The following is a 19,684-nucleotide window of genomic DNA, read 5'->3' on the forward strand; positions in this document are numbered from 1 at the left end:
TTTCAAGACCAGCATGGCCAACATGGCAAAACCTCATTTCTACTAAAAATACAAAAAATTAGCCAGGCATGGTGGTGCACACCTGTAATCCCAGCTACTCGAGAGGCTGAGGCAGGAGAATCGCTTGAACCCAGGAGGCAGAGGTTCCAGTGAGCTGAGATTGCGCCACTGCACTTAAGCCTGAGACAAAGCAAGACCCTGTCTCAACAAAAACAAAAAACAAAAACATCTTGATGGGTATCTGACTGTGCATTTTTTATATCTCAGAGTGTTTTCCTCACCATAGCCTGCCTTTCAAGGGTCCTACTGTACAGAATATGCCCCACATTACAGATAGGGAAAAAGAGGCACGAAAATACAAAGTCACAAAGTAATCTGTTCACAGCCAGTCTGCAACAAAGTGAAATCAGAGTCCAGTTGACCTAACCTCTAGACTCAGGTCTTCCTGTCCAACCAAAGGCTGGGGGGCTCTAACATCACCCTCTCCCAGCCACAGGAACCCCCCTTTCCCCATCATAGCCTCTGTCTTCCTTTCTCTCCTTCCTCCTTGGCTCTCCCAACCACCTTTTAAAAAATCCCAATTACTTTTTATTTTGGAATAATTTTAGATATACAGAAAAGTTGCCAAGATAGTACAGAGTTTTTGTACCCCTCACCCAGTTTCCAGTTTTTTTGTTACCACCTTACACCATGGTATGTTTGTCAAAACTAAGAAACCAACATTGATACATTACTATTAACTAAACTCTGGACTTCATTTAGATTTCACTAATGTTCTTTTTCTGTTTGGGATCCAATCCAAGACACCACATTGCGTTTGGCCTCCCTCCTTTTTTGCACTCCCTTTCTTCTTCTCCTGCCCAGTGCTGGGTGGGGAGTTGGGGTAGGACACAGCTGGAAGCTGACAAGACAAGAGAGGGAAGGAAATACCGGTGTGCCACAACAGCAGCTTCCAGGCAACCCTTGGAGCACCCAACCAACTCAGGACTGACTAATCCTCATTTGAATTTTGGCATCATTACATTTGTAGCCCCTTGAGTAGACTTCGCTCTCTCCCCTACTTTCTTTTTTTTTTTTTTTTATTGGCAACGAAGTCTCGCTCAGCCCAGGCTGGAGTGTAGTGGTGCAATAATAGCTCACTGAAACCTTGAACTCCTGAGCTCAGGCAATCCTCTTGCCTCAGCCTACTGAGTAGATGGGACCCCAGGCACACACTACCACACTTAGCCAATTTTTTTTTTCCTTAGAGGCAGGGTCTTAGTGTATTGCCCAGGCTGGTCTTAAACTCCTGGGTTCAAGCAATCCTCCCACTTCAGCCTCCCATAGTGTTGGAATTATAAGCGTAAGTCACCATGCCTGGCCTAGCTTTATCTCTTAACCTCACATTTATGCTAAACCTGGTACTGGCCCATATTGTATGTTTACACTTCTCTTATATGCAAATGCTAGGTATGCTCTTACCCATACCTGAGCCCTAGACAGTGAAATTCTACCCACCCTCCACAGCAGAGAGGATGAATCATTTGCACCGGTGACAACAAAAGGCTGAGTTCTAAACTGCAGAAGACTACAGCTGGCTTCAGACCACAATAAACACTCAGCCAGAAGGGGCTTAGGAACCTTAGTCTTCCCTCTCTACAGGTTCAGCACGGCTAAGTGCTGGTCCAGAGTTCTGCAGCTGCTAGATAACGATCAGAAAGCTTTAGGGGAAACACTCACAAGAAAGAAACAGACATACTAATGTTTACAACCCAATCACTTATAGGTGAGATGGGCCTTTCTTCTGATGATAGCTATTCTAGCTTTACCAAAATACTGAAAAACTCTCTGGAGAAAGTGTCTTTAGCTAAAAATAAATGCCATCATTCTGTAAGAAGCCCACCCCAGGCGTGCTGGGTCTTAATCATTCTTTCCCCACTTCCCTACTAAGCTGCCCAAGGATTCTTTGTTTCTGAGCCATCAATTATTCATCTTTTTGGATTATATTCATTTGCACACAAAAAAGACTAATGGTATTTACCAAGAACATTATGTAGCATCTTCAAGTAAGGCCTGGTGGTGATGAATCAGGGGTCACGAGTTTAAGCCCTGTACATACTGCAAAGAGGGAAAATAAGATTCCGTGCCACTGGCCGTGCCCTCTGAGTGAACCACTGGTCCAATGGAAGACTGGGAGAAGGATGCAGAACGATCAACGAGAGCACTTCAGCCCTGAAAAGGGGGCATGAGTATGACCTCGTTCTGTGTGGCATTTCAAGATGTGTGGCCCTTACAGGTCATGGCCAGGAAGTCTCTTCACAGAAAGGACAGCTGGGGTTCTTAACCCTGCCACTTAATGAGTGCAGTCAAGGGCAAGCACACAATTTAAGTCATTAAGCTTGAGTTTGCTCAATTATAAATTGGGACTAATGCAGGTATTTCTCCAGGCTGTTGTAGGACTAAACAAAGTATCCTATATTGAAGAGCTTTATAAACTGTAAAGTATTAAATAAATGCAAGATACTATTACAGTCAATCAGATCAATTTCCTCAGAGTCAAAACTCTTATCATTTTCAATGTTTTTCTCTTTCCAGTGCTGAGTACAGCAGTACTCCACACTCAATGGAAATTAGAAAAATGACGTCTACTTCCTCTTAGCTAGGACTGAAACTTAAAGATCTACATTCAGTTGCCTTCTGCAATGCTTCACAGGCAACGTTGTCTCAACAACATCCGCAGGCATGTGAACCCCTGACATAATGTAACAGTTTATAATATGCTTCCATATATGCCAAGGATCTAAATTTCCCTCCTTCGTCTCTTCCAGTTATTGCTTATAGCTTCTTTTCCTCTCCTTGCCCCTTTTCTCCTTTTACCATAACCTGCAGCACCACAGACCTACTTAAAAACTTCAGAGTCCGCTCTCCCCATCACCTAATCTCTCCACATTCCAAGCTTCAAATTCTCCTGCTCTTCGTCTGTAATTTGCTTGACCCAAAAGCCACTATGACCCTAGCAAACGTGGGTATGTGTCTGGGCCTTCAGTCACTCCTCTACTGCTGGAGACCGCTCTAGTGTCTCTGCTTGCCTGAAAACCACATGGAGCCTGTTGGGCTTGGCTGTAACTCTGGTCCTCAGGGGAAAATGCAAATGAAAAGAGAGAGGAAAACACTTTTCCTAGGGACTCGAGAGAAATCACTTTATAGTGGAGCATAGAGAAACATCTCTGAAAGGGCGATTCTCCATGGCCACTAACAATCAATTCAGGTCAAGAAGCTGCCTGAAGCATTACAAACATGGCTGCCTTCTGCTATGTAACTGACATCTCTACACTAGACCTGAATGGTACAACCCTGGTGCCTACTTCATTTTCATGACAGCAAAAGGCAATAACCAGATACCAGCTGCTGGAGGCATTTATATTCAAAAGCCAAAAAAGACACTGTGACTTCCCATCAGCTTGACAGAGCGAGCTCCTCTGCCAGGCAGGGGTTTAAAGGAAATCATTTGGAGCTCCGAAAATTAAATCAACATTATATCAACCTAATTTTCTCAAGATGCTAATTCCAAGAGCCCTTTTGTGCTGCCTGCTGGTACTGGAGAATGGAGAGGGAGGCCTGGGAGCGAAAAATGAGTAATGGCTAGAGGGGCTACATGCCAGTTTTTCCAGCAAGGAGGAAGCAGTTAGGTAGGTGGAGCTGAAACATTAAAGAACTTGGAAAATAAGCTTCTTTAGCCAGTGGATAATCAGGGGGTCTAGTGGAATGAGAGTGAGTGAAGCAGAAACAGGTTGGGGGATAGTAGCTGGCTCTTGGCCCTGTCATTGTCAAAGAAAAGTAACTTTCTAGTACCAGTAAAAATGCTTTAAAACCCTTAAGGGAATTCTAGAATGAAATTTCCTATTTTTTTCTTTCTCTATCACTATGGAGAGTCTATGTTCAGAGAAATGAGATGCAGCAGAGTAGAAAATCATTTTACTTTACCACTTCTTGAGAAGGGCCAAAGCCTTATAATTACGGTCCCACACAAAGCTTGTTCAGAGAAGCAGAGAAGGAAAGCCTCCCAGTCTGAAATTACAGTCTTAGTGCTGGGACAAATCTTAAGAGCCTTTTGGTTCTACCCCAGCCCTCTGGCAGGTTGGTAGGGCTCACTTCAGAATGAGGCAGCTGAGGCCCAAAGAAGGTCTAAACTTAAGTGATCCCTCCTGCTCCATAAATGCTACCTCCCTCCCCACTGCATTCCAACAACACAGGCTAGATTTTCAGATACAATACTGATTTTAAACAGATCAGTGAAAATGCCCACTGAAATGCCCACATTTCATCCAACACTCAAACCATATTTCCCAGTACTCCCTTCTGATATCAGAAACAGCACCCAAATCAAGTGATGTCACCAAGTTTCAATTTGGAAAATAAGCTTGCGGTATAAAAATAGTATTCACCCTTCTATTCTACCTTCTGTAGGATTAGTGGCTTGGATTCCAGGACTGAAGCCCTGGAGACAACTGCTTCACTCCTGGGACCACAGAAGCACTGTGGGACTCTACCTGAGGAGCTCAAAGCAAAATATCTCCATCACATAGCCAGAATACTCTCCTAGCATTGAAAAAATGGCAATGGCTGAGCCACTGAAGCTTAAACCCACTTGGCACCATGAATTCAGAAGCAGAATCTTGTTCTCACCCCATAAGAGTCCCTCGGATTTGTGAACATGCGATCAAACACAAAATCCATGTTAGCCATCTTCATTGCTGCCCTGCAATAAAGCAAGACAGAAAAGTACCAGATGTATGGAAAACTAGGCTCAACTGAAAAGATAGAGCAGGGAGCATCAAGGGAGGGAAGGGAAATGTCAGCAAACCTGTTTAGAAAGAAGACTCCTCGGATCATCTCGTAGGGATTGGCCCGAGTCCGAGCTCGCCGCATCTCTTCCCCATCCAGGACATCAAACACACTCTGCCCAGAGAATCAGAACCTCAAGGTGAGCTCCAGGATAGGAAAGGGGTCTTAAGAGCCTGCAATGCCCAACTCACAGCCCTCCAAGGAACAAGGTTCCTGTGGCATCTCAGCTCTGAAATGTCTTATTGTGTGACCCTAGACAGGTTGCTCAATCACTCTCCTGACTACCTTGCCAGTAAATTGGTTAAAAAAAAAATGTAAGCAGGTGCCTGGCACACGGCAAGTGGTTAAAAAACAGCACCCATTGCAACACACAGAGTCACCTCTGGGCATTGCTAATCCTCATAGCAAATCTGTTTCTCCATCCCATACCAGCAGCTACTTTCCAGGGGATCAAAGTTCTGATATGAAGGCTTACCTGACTAGAGCTCATTTACAGAGAGGAGAAACAAGCAAATAAGACCAGGGTTTTCTGATGGCACCTACCACACAGTAGCGATCCTTTCTCCTCTCAAACTCCCCTGATCAATTTCCTCTCTAGATAAAGAAATCCTCACATTACCTGAGTTCCAATCACCTTATGGATATTCCCAACCCTATGCCTGCCAAAAAATAAAATCTCTGAGGCTGGTCTGAGGCCTGCCTTCTTCTTCAACCCATTTCCTCCTCAGAGTTTCCCTGGCTCATTCTGCCCCAGATAATGTGATTCCCAATAAGGCCAAAAAGTGTCAAGGCGGGGCTAATATTCACCCACGTACTTCACACCACTATGTCATTTAGCTCTCACAACAACCCTGAGAAATGAGTATTTTCTCCTCATTTTATAGATTAGGAAACTCAAACTCACAGACTAAAGGAACTGGGCCAAGGTCACACAGCAAAAAAACTGTAGATCTTGGATTTGAATGCAGGTCTATCTGATGCTGAAGAATGATTCCAAACCTTTTGCTACACCAGGCCCTCTCAGGATTACAATGAACAGACACACTGAGGTTAGGTGGATCTGTTCTTGGCTGCTGACCACAGGGACAGCAGCACAACACCACAGAGCAGGACAGTTACCAGGGAAAAGGAAAATTTGCAGATACAAACCAAGCTACGCATCTGATCTCCTGGAGAAATCTTAACTTTAGCTTTCCTACAACAAACCCAAAGAAGAAATGGAAAAGTCCAGCAAATCACCTCCCACAAGGTTTTCGTATCTGGTTCTAGCCACAAGGCCTTACCTTACACTGCAACACACTATGAAGCAGCTCTTCCCCACAAAACTCTGTTTCATCTTCAATAATCATCTTTCTCTACAGGGAGAAGAAAGCAGTAAGTAATGACCACACGTGACTACATTTGTGGGGGATGAATGAAGAAATTAGGGTTTCAAGTGAATAGAGCAAGAAGGAACTTGGTTCTCTGCCAAGAAACATCAATCCCTGAAGGGTGGGAAAGAGAAAATCCTAAATCCCTCTGGCTCTTCGCCAGATGGCTGTGAGATGAAGCACCCCTCACCCCCACCCCAGAAGCTCTGAGTAGAGCACCATATGGACACAAGACTCATGAATACTGAGGCTAGAAAAACCAAACAGGAAGGAGACATTCAAGCTGTCTACCCCTGGAGCACAAAGGCAGAAGGATGGGGAATGCCTCAAATGACAAAAGCTTATCCTTCCACCAGGAAATCTCTCACTCTGTCGTGAGTACAAATGCATGATACCAGGCACTGACCTGGTAGCATTTCAGAAATGGGGACTCACCAGGCACAGTGTCTCACACCTGTAATCCCAGCACTTTGGGAGGCTGAGGTGGGCAGATCACCTGCGGTCGGGGGTTCAAGACCAGCCTGACCAACATGGAGAAACCCCATCTCTACTAAAAATACAAAATTAGCTGGGTGTGGTGGTGCATGCCTGTAAGCCTAGCTACTCAGGAGGCTGAGGCAGAACTGCTTGAACCCGGGAGGTGAAGGTTGTAGTGAGCTGAGATCACGCCATTGCACTACAAACTGGGCAACAAGACCGAACCTCTGTCTCAAAAAAAGAAAAAGAAAAAACAAAACAAAACAAAAAAAAGAAAACAAGGACTCTAAGGGGTCTCACGGGGCTATCAAGTGCAACCTCCATATGAGTGAAGCCACCTTTAAACCAGTGAAACTCAATCTCTTTGGTCTCAGGTTTTACACTCTTAAAAATTATTGAGGATCCTAAAGAATTTTTGTTTATGTGGGATAGATAATAGATAGGTAATCCATTATCTAGAATTCAAATAATTCTATTATTAGAAATTAAAACTGAGATTTAAAAAATATTTTAAAATTCAGTTTAAAAGACTTAACATAAATATTTTTCATGAAATATAACCGTATTTCCAAAAAAAAGAAATTAATGAGGAGAGTGGTAGTGTTTTCCACTTTTACAAATTTCTTCAGCATCCGGCTTAATAGGCCAGATTTTCCTCTCTGCTTTTTCGTTCAATCTACTGTAATATTAATCATAGTCTCTGGAAAACTCCACTGGACATTTGTGAGAGAATGAGGGTGAAAAGTGCAAATAACTTTTCAATATCATTATGAAAATAGCTTTGCCCTTGTGGACCCCCTGAAAGGATCTTGGAGATCCCCAGGAGTACATATATTTGGAGAAGTGCCCTCGAGACCATATTGATTTGGTAGCCATCTACTTTATTCTCACAATTTTCCAGAATAAAATTAAGCAAATTCCCTCTGTAACAATTCCCTCATTACTTTCTGAGGACAGGGACAATGTCTTTTCATCTAGCAGTGATAAGAATATACACAGATATATATGATAAGTAACTTCAAAAGGCATCCATGAAGAAGACAGAGTTTATATATTTTGTTTGCCTTACAATTTAAATAACTAGGAGAAAAGAAAAAACCTGCCACATCTCCAGGGGGGCTTATTTGTAAAGCTCATGACACACCCTCTTGACACAGCTTTATTCCTACCAACCTGGATGGTCAGATTCACATTTTTCTTAAACTGCAAGTACATGTACATACCAGACTTGAGCAAGTGAAAAGTTGGGAGAGTGCCAAGGAGTCAGGGTACATTTCTTGAAAGCCTACCTTTCCCACAACCATCCAATCACTCATTTCCTTAGTGTCAGGAATTTCAGTGGTACATTCCGGGAACCACGACACCTGCTCACAGGCACTGGGCTGCAAACAAAAGAGAGGCATGTAAGACAGGTAAGACAGACCCTCAAAGCCAAACCCCCACTCATCAGGACTTCCCCAAAACAAGCAGAAGGGACCGAGACACACCGAGAAGGGTCCAGGTTGCTGAAGCCAAATGCAATGGTCAGACATATGAAGTGAGAGCCAGAATTCTAAAGTTTAACTTCTAAAGGCCAGCTCCAATTCTGGTTAGAATCCTTAGAAACTTCCCAAAACTAAGGTTTCTTTCATTTGTTCCATTATTATTTAATGAATACCTACTATGTGTTAAGTGCTCAGAATGCAGAGTTAAATAAGACATGGTCCTTGGCAAAAGGGGTTTGCAATCAGAGCAGGGGAGACACAGAGAAGTAAATAGTCAGTAATCACATTGATGTAGGTCTATGACAAAATAAGTATATCAGAAAGACTTGATGGCAGTGAGTCGGCTGGGAGCAGTGGCTCACACCTGTAATCCCAGCACTTTGGGAGGCCAAGGCGGGTGCGTCACCTGAGGTCAGGAGTTCAGACCAGCCTGGCCAACCTGGTGAAACACCGTCTCTAAAAAAAAAAAAAAAAGTAAAATAAATAAATAAAATTTTTTAGAAAATGGCAATGAGTCTCATCTCCCAATGCGTTTCAAAGTCTTATTCACAAAACAACCCAGTAACTGGTAAAAAGGATTCCTAGCCCTTCATTCTGACATTCTAAGACAGAACAAAAACTGACATCTCTAATGGCTGCTTCCTCTTAATTTTTCAATTACCTTCCTATCAAGCCAAAGCAGTGGTTCTCACAGTGGCTGTGCATTAGGATCATCTGCAGTGCTTCTAAAAAGTACTGATGCAGGTGGGTGTGGTGGCTCACGCCTGTAATCCCAGCACTTTGGGAGGCTGAGGCAGGTGGATCACTTGAGGTCAGGAGTTCAAGACCAGCCTGGCCAACATGGTGAAACACCATCTCCACTAAAAATACAAAAATTAGCTGAGCATGGTGGTGCACATCCCAGCTACTTGGGAGGCTAAGGTGGGAGAATCGCTTGAGCCCAGAAGGTGGAGGTTGCAGTGAGCCAAGATTGCACCAGTGCACTCTACCCTGGGCAACAGAATGAGACTCCATCTCTAAAATAAAACAAAATTAAATTAAATTAAATAAATAAAAAATACTGATGCCTGGGACTGGGCACAGTAGCTCACGCCTGTAATTCCAATGCTTTGAGAGGCCAAGATAGAAGGACTGCTTGACGCCAGGACTTTAAGACCAGCCTGGGCAACATAGCAAGACTGTCTCTACCCAAAAAAAGTCTAAAAAATTAGCCAGACATAGTGGCACACTCCTGTAGTTTTAGATACTCAGGAGGCTGAGGTGGGAGGATATCTTGGGCCTAGGATTTCAAAGTTGCAGTTAACTGTGTTGGTGTCACTGCATTCCAGCCTGGGCAACAGTGCAAGACCTTGTCTCAGACAAAAGTTTCAGAAGCACTGATGCCTGAGACCCACCTCCAGAGTATAAGATTCTACTGGTCTGAGGTGAGGCCTGGGGATAAGTTTTTAGAAGTCCCCAGATGATTCTACTATGCAGGCAGCAGTAAGTGCCGCCAGGCTAGAGAAACATGGATTATGAAACCTAAACAGGTGGCTAACCTGCATGGCAGCTTCACATATTGGCTCCCAAGCAAGTGTGGAGGAGAGAGTCACCATTACAAATTGAAGCAATGTGATTAAAAGTAATATTACATGCTCTGAAAGCCATAAAATGGTATCACAATGCCAGGTCTTGAGGGCAAGCCGACCAGCATCAATAGAGAAAAAGTTGAAAAGAAAAATTACTGAAGCCTTTTGTCCATGAATCTGGCAGTGAATCATGGCTGCTTCTCCTGTTGAAATCTATTACCTTTAAGCATAAAGGTGATCAATTTGGTTATAAATTATAAATTCTAGAGAACAAGAAGTTCATGTAAACTTGAAAAGAAAAAGCAGATTCAGGCCGGGTGTGGTGGCTCATGCCTGTAATCCCAACATTTTGGGAGGCCAAGGTGGGCAGATCACGAGGTCAAGAGATTGAGACCATCCTGGCCAATATGGTAAAACCCTGTCTCTACTAAAAATACAAAAATTAGCTGGGCGTGGTGGTGCGCGCCTGTAGTCTCAGCTACTCGGGAAGCTGAGGCAGGAGAACTGCTTGAACCCGGGAGGCAGAGGTTGCAGTGAGCCAAGATCATGCCACTGCACTCCAGCCTGGCGCCTAGCGATGAAACAGGACTGTCTCAAAAAAAAAAAAAGAAAAAAGAAAAAGCAGATTCAATCTCCCTATGGGAGTCTGACTATTAGGACTACCTACAGAGTGGACTTTGTCCGGAGGGTCATACCTTGTCCTCTGCATTCCTAGGCTACAGTAGCCACTGAGCACTTATCCTGTGGTAATCCCAGGATTGGATATTCACCCATGGACACCCAGACTCACCTGCTGTGAGGAAATGGCTGCCAAATGACATGTGACCTAACTCTTACTTACAAACTTTTACTTACTTATAGGGCTTTTGGTTTGTTTTCGTTTTTGAGACAGAATCTCACTCTTTGCCCAGGTGGGAAGGCTAGAGTGCAGTGGCACGATCTCAGCTCACTGCAACCTCCCCGTCCCGGGTTCAAGTGATTCCCCTGCCTTAGCCTCCCAAGTAGCTGGGATTACAGGTGTACCTCACCACGCCCAGCTAATTTTTGTATTTTTAGCAAAGACGGGGTTTTGTCATGTTGGCCAGGCTGGTCTCAAACTCCTGACCTCAGGTGATCCACCCGCCTTGGCCTCCCAAAGTGCTGGGATTACAGGTGTGAGCCACCATGCCCGAATGAAGACGTGGAAAACACCAGGTACTTCTGAGATGAAAGCCCACACCCAGCAACCAGCTGCAGGTATCTACCCTATTCCACACTGCCAGTCTGCTGGTCTCGTCACCCACAACTACAAGCAACAGCAAGACCCGCCCCAGAACCCATGAGCTCCTCATTTGTCAGAATCTTACTCGGAAGGCTTATTAGGCTTTTATCACGTGCAGATTCATGGGACTTCTTTCCTGAACAGGAACACCAGGAAGACAAATAAAACATCAATTTTCCAGAGTTCAGGAAGACAAATAAAACATCAATTTTCCAGAGTTCAGAGCCACATCTGAAGCTGAACTACAGCAACGATGTGGAAAGCTAGACATTTGAGTTCCAATTTCTCTAGTTTCAACTGCGTAACGGTAATATTTCATTGTTATTTTTAGGTGTTTTTTTTTTTGAGACAGAGTCTTGCTGTCACCAGGCGCCAGGATGGAGTGCAGTGGTGCAATCTCGGCTTACTGCAACCTCCGCCTCCCGGGTTCAAGCAATTCTCCTGCCTCAGCCTCCCAAGTAGCTGGGATTACTGGTGCACGCCACCATGCCCAGCTAATTTTGTATTTTTTAGTAGAGACAGGGTTTCACCATGTTGGCCAGGATGGTCTCCATCTCTTGACCTCATGATCTACCTGCCTTGACCTCCTAAAGTGCTGGGATTACAGGTGTGAGCCACGTGCCTGGCCTATTTTTAGGTGTTTTTATTGTACCCACTACAAATCCTTTGTGGAATAAGATAGCACATAAATAAATGAATAAAATAATATCTCACATTATTTGTGCCATGAAAAGGGATAACGGGAGTTTCTTTTGGTCTTCAAGGGGAAAACAAACTGGTACCCAAGTAGATAAGCAATTAAATCCACAGTAGAAAAGCAATGTGGCATAAAACAGCACCTATTTAGAACCTGGATGGCATAAACCTGTGGAGGTATAAAGACCTTCTTAGAAGGCACCTACTCCAGTCACTCACACAATGAGAGAGTGGGTGCACTTGGCCTGCATGAACACTTTCAGCAGAGAGAGCACACTGTCTCACAAGGTATCCTAGTCCACTAGTGGAGAGCTCTACCTGTTTATTAAAGTTTTTTTGTTTTGTTTTATTTTGAGATAGCCTGTCACCCAGACTGGAGTGCAGTGGCACGATCTTGGCTCACTGCAACCTCTGCCTCCTGGGTTCAAGCGATTCTCCTGCCTCAGCCTCCTGAGTAGCCGGGACTACAGGTGTGTATAGTACCATGCCTGGCTAATTTTTTGTATTTTTAGTACAGATGGGATTTTATCGTGTTAGCCAGGATGGTCTCAATCTCCTGACCTCGTGATCCACCTGCCTTGGCCTCCCAAAGTGCTGGGATTACAGGAGTGAGCCACCGCACCTGGCCTTATTAAAGGTTTTAAGGAGCCAAACACTACCTTCCAAGCCTCTTCTACCCACTGATCTCAGACAGTCCTAATGAAATAGGAAATCCACATCCCACCATATCTTTCCCAGCCTTCTGTCTTCTATTCTGGGTATCCCCAGTACTTTCCATGTAAAAAACCAGTTACACTTTGCTCTTACTGCCTCTGAAGATTTCTAGTTTATTTATGTGGCTTCTTAAAGCCATGCATCCAAAAACACAAGTGGCTTTTCCATCTCCTCCTCCCCGTAACAGTTACCTCTGGCTCATCTCGCCAGTCCACGTTCAGCTCCTGGTCAAAGCCCCGGAGTGTCAGACCCAAGCCTCTTCGACCTTTCTGATTGGAAGCCTCAACGATGTCCTTCCGACCCTGGCTGTATTTACCCAATCCTTCACCTTCCCTGAAGCCCATCTTGGCCTGAAAAAGAGAAGTAACAGAGCACAATTAATTAGGTCCATCACATGCCAGTGTGCTAAAACCTAAGAAATATAGATGAGTAAGGCCTAAAGTTTGTCTTAGCCTAATGAAGAAAAAAAGCATAAATAAATAACTGCAGTATAACTGTGGGCCCAGTGGCTGGCTGTTCTGGAGGTTAAAGTCTAGGGCAACCAGAAACTAGATAAATGAGAAGGGACTTCACAGCCATAATTAAAAGCACCCAGAGTACTTAATGAATCTCATCGGACATTCGCACAACTTACTCTTCCAGCTAATTTGTCTGATTAAGTGAGAAGCAGATCTAGAGTAGAGTTGATAAAGAGAACATAATTTTAAATGGAACCGCTTCAAGCAGTAACTTCTACCTTACCCTTATCCAGTCAAACAGCCTTACTAGGCAAGGATAAGTGGCTTTGCAGGAGCCCACTTAAGAGATGAACTATGAAGTCTCAGCAGATTTTAGCAAAAAAAAAAAAAAAAAAAAAAAAAAAGATGAACTAAAAACTTGGCTCATGTAAAAGTGAGGTATGGGAGGTACTATAATACCCCGGGACAAAAGCCGTTTTTAAAATGTCACAACTATCTATAAGCTCACACTAAACTTCAGAGTTATTGAGTCCAGGTATATATCCCAAAGATTAGAGACTTGAATCCCAAACCCCACAGACTCCTGCCTAATTAAAAAAACCTCTAATCCTAAGATCTAAATTTCCCTGGAGGGTCTATATCCCCTCTGAAAGGGGTATTACCAGCTAAAGAGCTGGATGGAATTCCTATCGTAGCCACAAATACTTCTCCCAGGTCAAACAGACTGACTGAGCCACAAGCCTCCCCATCTTTAACTTCCCCAAAGCTTCTGGCCTCCAAACTAAAGTCCTGACCTATGACTTTAGCAGTGACAATTCTCATTCTTAAATGAATCCAAGAGAAAATGGAGGGGTTAACTATAATATTTCTCTTTCTTTTCTTTTCTTTCTTTTTTTTTTGAGACAGAGTCTCACTCTATTAACCAGGCTAGAATGCAGTGGCGCAATCTCAACTCACTGCAACCTCTGCCTCTCAGGTTCAAGCAATTCTCCTGACTCAGCATCCTGAGTAGCTGCGATTACAGGCACCAGCCACCACACCCATCTAATTTTCTGTATTTTTAGTAGAGATGGGGTTTCACCATGTTGGCCAGGATGGTCTCAAACTCCTGACCTCAAGTGATCCACCCACCTCGGCCTCCCAAAGTGCTGCAATTACAGGTGTGAGCCACCACACCCAGCCCAACTATAATATCTCTAAAGCTAGACAGAAGGTAAACTTGGATTTCTCTAATGTCTGCACATACACTAAGGAATATGAACAGGTCTTCCTATTCACCATTCTTCTTGTGATATATCAATGAGGCATGAAAGTTGGGAAAGAGAATTGGGCCTTGTTTCAGAAAAAGAATAAATTGAATATTTCCATTTATTTTAGGCATCTGGGACTGAACAGGATTTTAGTCATTTCTTTTGAGACCACTCACCAGAGCAAAAATTCACAGCAAGAAGCTTCTTTACCCACTGACAAACATCCATGTTCAGGGAAGTATATTCACACATTAATAATACAAATTCATTACTAAGGATACAAAAAGGTGATCAAGTCCTGGACAGACCAGCAGAACCAGGCCTAAGCAGTCGCTTCCCATAGATGATACAAATGTGATAGATACTTCTATCAAGAAGTGGGCCACACTCTGCTAAATTTCAGTAGCTGATAAGCAAAGGAAAAAACCTATGGCCAAACCTTTCTTCTTTTCATACCAGGAAAAATTGCCCTTCTTTCACTCTGCTGGTGGGGCTTGAGAAACCCAACCCAAGCACTAACATACCATAAGCTTCTGGGAGACACTATTATACATGGAGTAGCGAGAAGAAGTTCCCTCCACAAGGGAGTCTGCTTTGAATGCATCGTCAAAAGAGTCAGAGCTGCGTTGTTTCCCCTCAGTCTCACTGTCAGACCCACTAAGGCTTGTAGCAGATGCTGAAAAAGAAAAAGGAAAATGTTTAGGTAGGTTTATGGCACAAAACAGCCTCCAGAAGTTCAAGTTTCATTTATTCAATTACTGTCCAGTGTACACATAGCGCACATGAAGTTCATTAAATGACCCAAGGTCAAATCTATTCTCTAGGTCTTACTAGCTATGTAATCTTGGGCAAGTCACCACTGAAAGTTCCTAATGGACTTGACACAATGGGAGCTCAAAAATAACAGTTTTCCTTCCCCACCCTTTCAATTTCTTCCACTACAAAACTGGGACAGTAATGTCTGCTTCACAGGATTGTTTAAAGATTCAGTGAAATAGTGGGCCAGGCGTGGTGGCTCATGCCTGTAATCCCAGAACTCTGGGAGGCTGAGGAGGGCAGACCACTTGAGGTCAGGAGTTCTAGTTCAGCCTGGCCAACATGGTGAAACCCCGTCTCTACTAAAAATAGACGTGTGGTAGGTATGGTAGTACACGCCTGTAATCCCAGCTACTTGGGAGGCTGAGGCAGGAGAACTGCTTGAACCAGGAGGCAGAGGTTGCAGTGAGCCAAGATTGTGCCACTGCACTCCAGCCTGGGCAAAAAGAGTGAGATTCCATCTCAAAAAAAAAAAAAAAAAAAAAAAAGTACATTGTCAAATATAAAGTGTATTTACTGAAGATATGGTTGTTATTTTTGCTGTTGGTAGTTACTATTTGAATATCAATATTCAAACATTGATGCCTGATTCCATTTTCAACAATTCCATCATAAGGCTAACATATTTTCATTTTTTATAACTGCAAAAAGAGCTTTTCAAGGGAAGATATACAAGAAGACCAATAAAAGTGATTATTCACACATTCAGGGGTTGGCGCTTGGAGACAGAATACCAAAATGATTAGTTGGAACTAGTGAAAGCGAAAGTGAAACTTGAATTACATTTTTATATCATGAGAGTTTACACTGGCTATCTTTTTGTATTTTTTGACTTATGAACCACGTGAATATATTATCTATTACAATTTAAAATAAACATGCAAAAACTGACAGCAATGTGGCATAAGTCCTTTGAAGAAGAAGGGACATCACTGAGAAAGGGTGTTGATTCAACTTGGCTGCTTGTGAGAAGTGCTGAGGGAAAGGCACAGAAGGCAGTGTGTAAAAACATTTTTTAATAGACCCGAGGTATTCACTATTCAGGTATTTCTAATTTGAAGATTACATCATAATTCTGAAGCCAATCTTCACTGATTCATCCATTTCCCTACCAGAACAAAAACCTGCTAAAGGTTGACATTCAAGAAGAATGATGCTTTCCTCAGCACCCCAGGCCTAACTGATTCTCCCTCCACTGTGCTCCAGTAGCACCAGTGTCATCGGCACAGCACTCATCACACTGCCTTAGAGCCAGTTATTGTTTGCCACCTGCTGTCCCCACTGGATACGGTCACTCCTGGAGAGCAGGAACTCTGTCACAGTCAATTCTGTACCCAATACCTGGACTGAGGCTTTCCATTTAATAGAAATTAATTAAATGATTACTGTTGTAAATGTAGAGATATGTCAGCCAAGTGTCACTTTCCTAAGGACCTATGGAGTATATAACTCCTTAAGATAATTTCCTCTTATAAGTAGTGCAAGCTGTTCAGGCCTCAAAAGTTTAAGGACAGCCGGGCATGGTGGCTCATGCCTGTAATCCCAGCACTTTCAGAGGCCGAGGTGGGCGGATCATGAGGTCAAGGGATCAAGACCGTCCTGGCCAACATGGTGAAACCACGTCTCTACTAAAAATACAAAAATTAGCTGGGTGTGGTAGCACGAGCCTGTAGTCCCAGCTACTCGGGAGGCTGAGGCGGAAGAATCGCTTGAACCCAGGAGGCGGAGGTTGCAGTGAGCCGAGATTGCGCCACTGCACTCCAGCCTGGCGACAGGGCAAGACTCCATCTCAACAACAACAAAAAAAGTTTAGGGATGAGAATGGGATCTCTCTATCTTAACCGAGAGGGGAACCCTCCTGGGGCTATGATTTATCGACCCCACCCCACCACCAGTAGGTTGAATTAGGACATCTGCCATAGTTCAGAACACTGATACTGTTTAAAAGATCAGACTACCACACTGGTTCAGCACCTATTCTATAAAAGATCATGCCATATGTAATGGGGTACTATGCAAAAGTAACAACCTCAGAGATCTTAAAAATCTAATAGATAAATATGCATTTTCAAGGATATAATATTTTACAAAAGAAAGAAAAGACAAGTGAACATGTGTGAAAGAATAAACTGAAAACCAAAATTCTGGCTCCTAATAAGTTAGCAAGGAGAAATTTTGGTTCAGAATGTCCCTGTATGAGAGGCACAAAATCTGCCCTTCCCTTTAAGGTAGCTGTCCAATTCTCTTAACAAAGAGTTGACTTGCTTACATGAACCAATCCGGCAAACATCACACATGCCAGAGTGTGCCACTCAGAAAACCCAGACCATTAAGAATGAGTAACCACGGAAACCGAGAGGTGAAGTGCTATTTGTTTTGTTTCGTACTTTCCTGCATTTTCTGCGTTTGTGAGACACAAGAATGTACTTGTTTGAAAATTAGGGTAAAAAAAGCTATAAATAAATAGATTACCATTCCAAGCCTTGGAAAGAGGTTGGTTCCTTTCCAGAGAAATCTTCCAGGAGCAGCAGATCTGAGGGGAAAGGCCTTCTAAGTGGCTCAAGACTGTTCCATGGCCTCTCATCTATTCTCTCATGCAGACAGAGATGCACTCTGCAACAGAGTCCCCACATGCTAAAGAACTGCACCTCCAAAGGTGTAGATTCTCTTCACTTGGTTGCTTTCATGCCTTCAATCTGTACTGCTTAATACAGAAACAGGTGGTAGCAGGAATGTGGGCAGCTCCCTAAGCACAGCCCTAAAGTTTCTTTTTGGCAGCCCAGGGATCCAGGGCCCTGACTAATCACAAAGGGTTCCTGCCACCCTAGAACCTCAAAGAGAGATCTTTTGTTTCCTTCTGTCATCAGAATGTCTCTGGGCAAAAATGACAGGGAGAACCAAATTTTAGTGGAAGGCTCACTAAGCAAATCAGTGGTGACTCTGGTGCAAAATTCCAGTATCAGATTTTGGCACAAAGACTTTTTCCTCCTACTTTTTCTCCCCAGGTGTTACCTAATGTACATTATCCTTTCCGGGTTCTAAGAGTGAGGTTAATGGGAGTAACTACGCAATTCCTTGTAAGATCAAGAAGTGTGCCAGATAAGCAAATAAGTCTTATTTATTTCTTTTATTCATGTGGTATAGGAGGCCACTTCTTAGCTTGACATGCTTTAAGACAAAGTTCCCTAGATTACTCTTGATGTCCACAGACTGCTACAGCCACTACTTATTCTTACTCAGGGGCCTTTGAGGTCATTCTTTTCATATGAAAGGGAGACAACTGTCACGGCTGCGGCTGGAAATAAAGAGGAGGCTTAGCTTCTCAAGACTGATAAAGAATTTAGCAAACATTAAGCAGATAATTTTGTAATGAGGTTATAAATTAATAGGAGTGATAAGGTCAGTCTATTCAACTCATTAGTTTCATTAAGAATTTGCTAAAGCTGGATGGCATTCCCATTTACCTTCCAGGGAGCTCCCCTCCTAAAACCTACCAGAGAGCCAAACAGTATTTGGGGTTTTAAGATTTCTTCTCTACCTGTCAGAAATCACTATTAAGTCATTACAAGGAAGAAAGGTTCAACTTTAGAGAGGAATCAAATGTCTTCCGGCTGTTGGCAAAAAAATGACAGTGACAAGCTGGTCACAGTGGCATGTGCCTGTAGACCCAGCCACTTGGGAGGCTGAGGTAGGAAGATCACCTGAGCTCAAGAGTTCATGGCCAGTGTAAGCAACATAGTGAGACCCTGTCTCTAAAAAAAGATAAAGAATATAGATACTATGTTTGAAAAATGACAGTGACAACACACAAAGGGGGGCAGCTCCAACCACTAATGGCCAAGGTGAGCAGCACACAGATACAGAAAAACAAATTATGAATTTTAATAAACATCACATTCTGCTTAACAACTGTTGTGAAATAAACTCATTTCTGCTTAAAGACTCAATTTCTCCTTCATGCCAGACAAATGGTAACTTGTTAGAGCAATTTAAACAGATACCGATAAAGGAAGCTTTTGATTAAGGTCATGAATCTGGGCTGACAGGAAAGCGATGGTGTTTCAGGGCAAATAGCCTACTTAGGAAAGAATTAAACCTAGTGGAGAGGAAGGTGCCTTTAATGTGATACTGGTGAAGGAGCCTGGCAACTTCCAAAGCAACTTGCTGCAGGAGGGCCAGGAGCCCACACTAGATGCACAGCTAAGGAGAGAAGAAATTTTCTTGGGGTATACACTACAGTTTCCCTGTGAAAACCAACCAAAAAGAACAAAACGACCTCATCTGCCTCTCCTTATTTCAAAAAGTTACTTGTCAGCAAATTTGCAAGAGTGTATATACACCTGAAAATGCCTTCAAACTCCTTTGAAAATACTCAAAAGATCACATGATGCACGTGGCCATGACAACACCCCCACTTTCCTTCTTTACTCTGGCCAGACATCAGTCTTTGACCTGGCAATGCAGCTCCCATGTGAATAATGTAAAATAAACACACTGATTAAACTAAATAAGTCTAGGCCGGGCGCGGTGGCTCAAGCCTGTAATCCCAGCACTTTGGGAGGCCGAGGCGGGTGGATCACAAGGTCAAGAGATCGAGACCATCCTGGTCAACATGGTGAAACCCCGTCTCTACTAACACAAATAATTAGCTGGGCATGGTGGCGCGTGCCTGTAATCCCAGCTACTCAGGAGGCTGAGGCAGGAGAATTGCCTGAACCCAGGAGGCGGAGGTTGCGGTGAGCCGAGATCGCGCCATTGCACTCCAG

At 43.5% G+C, this 19,684-nt stretch overlaps 1 protein-coding gene across 2 annotated transcripts in view; it reads right to left on the bottom strand.

Moving 5' to 3' along the window:
• The window catches only part of CMTR1 (cap methyltransferase 1), a 48,740-nt gene that overhangs the window by 22,338 nt on the left and 6,718 nt on the right, over window positions 1-19,684 (bottom strand). For both annotated transcript variants that reach the window (XM_012464339.3, XM_012464338.2), the window contains exons 3-8: window positions 14,627-14,778; window positions 12,586-12,744; window positions 7,961-8,053; window positions 6,108-6,179; window positions 4,844-4,938; window positions 4,666-4,738 (exon numbers count right to left, since the gene is read on the bottom strand). In XM_012464339.3, coding sequence (XP_012319762.1) covers window positions 4,666-4,738; window positions 4,844-4,938; window positions 6,108-6,179; window positions 7,961-8,053; window positions 12,586-12,744; window positions 14,627-14,778 — 644 coding nt within the window. The remainder of the gene's footprint in view (window positions 1-4,665; window positions 4,739-4,843; window positions 4,939-6,107; window positions 6,180-7,960; window positions 8,054-12,585; window positions 12,745-14,626; window positions 14,779-19,684) is intronic.

Source organism: Aotus nancymaae, unplaced genomic scaffold, assembly GCF_030222135.1.
Source record: "Aotus nancymaae isolate 86718 unplaced genomic scaffold, 86718_ANA_hifiasm-v0.15.2.pri h1tg000040l, whole genome shotgun sequence".
Lineage (NCBI taxonomy): Eukaryota > Metazoa > Chordata > Mammalia > Primates > Aotidae > Aotus > Aotus nancymaae.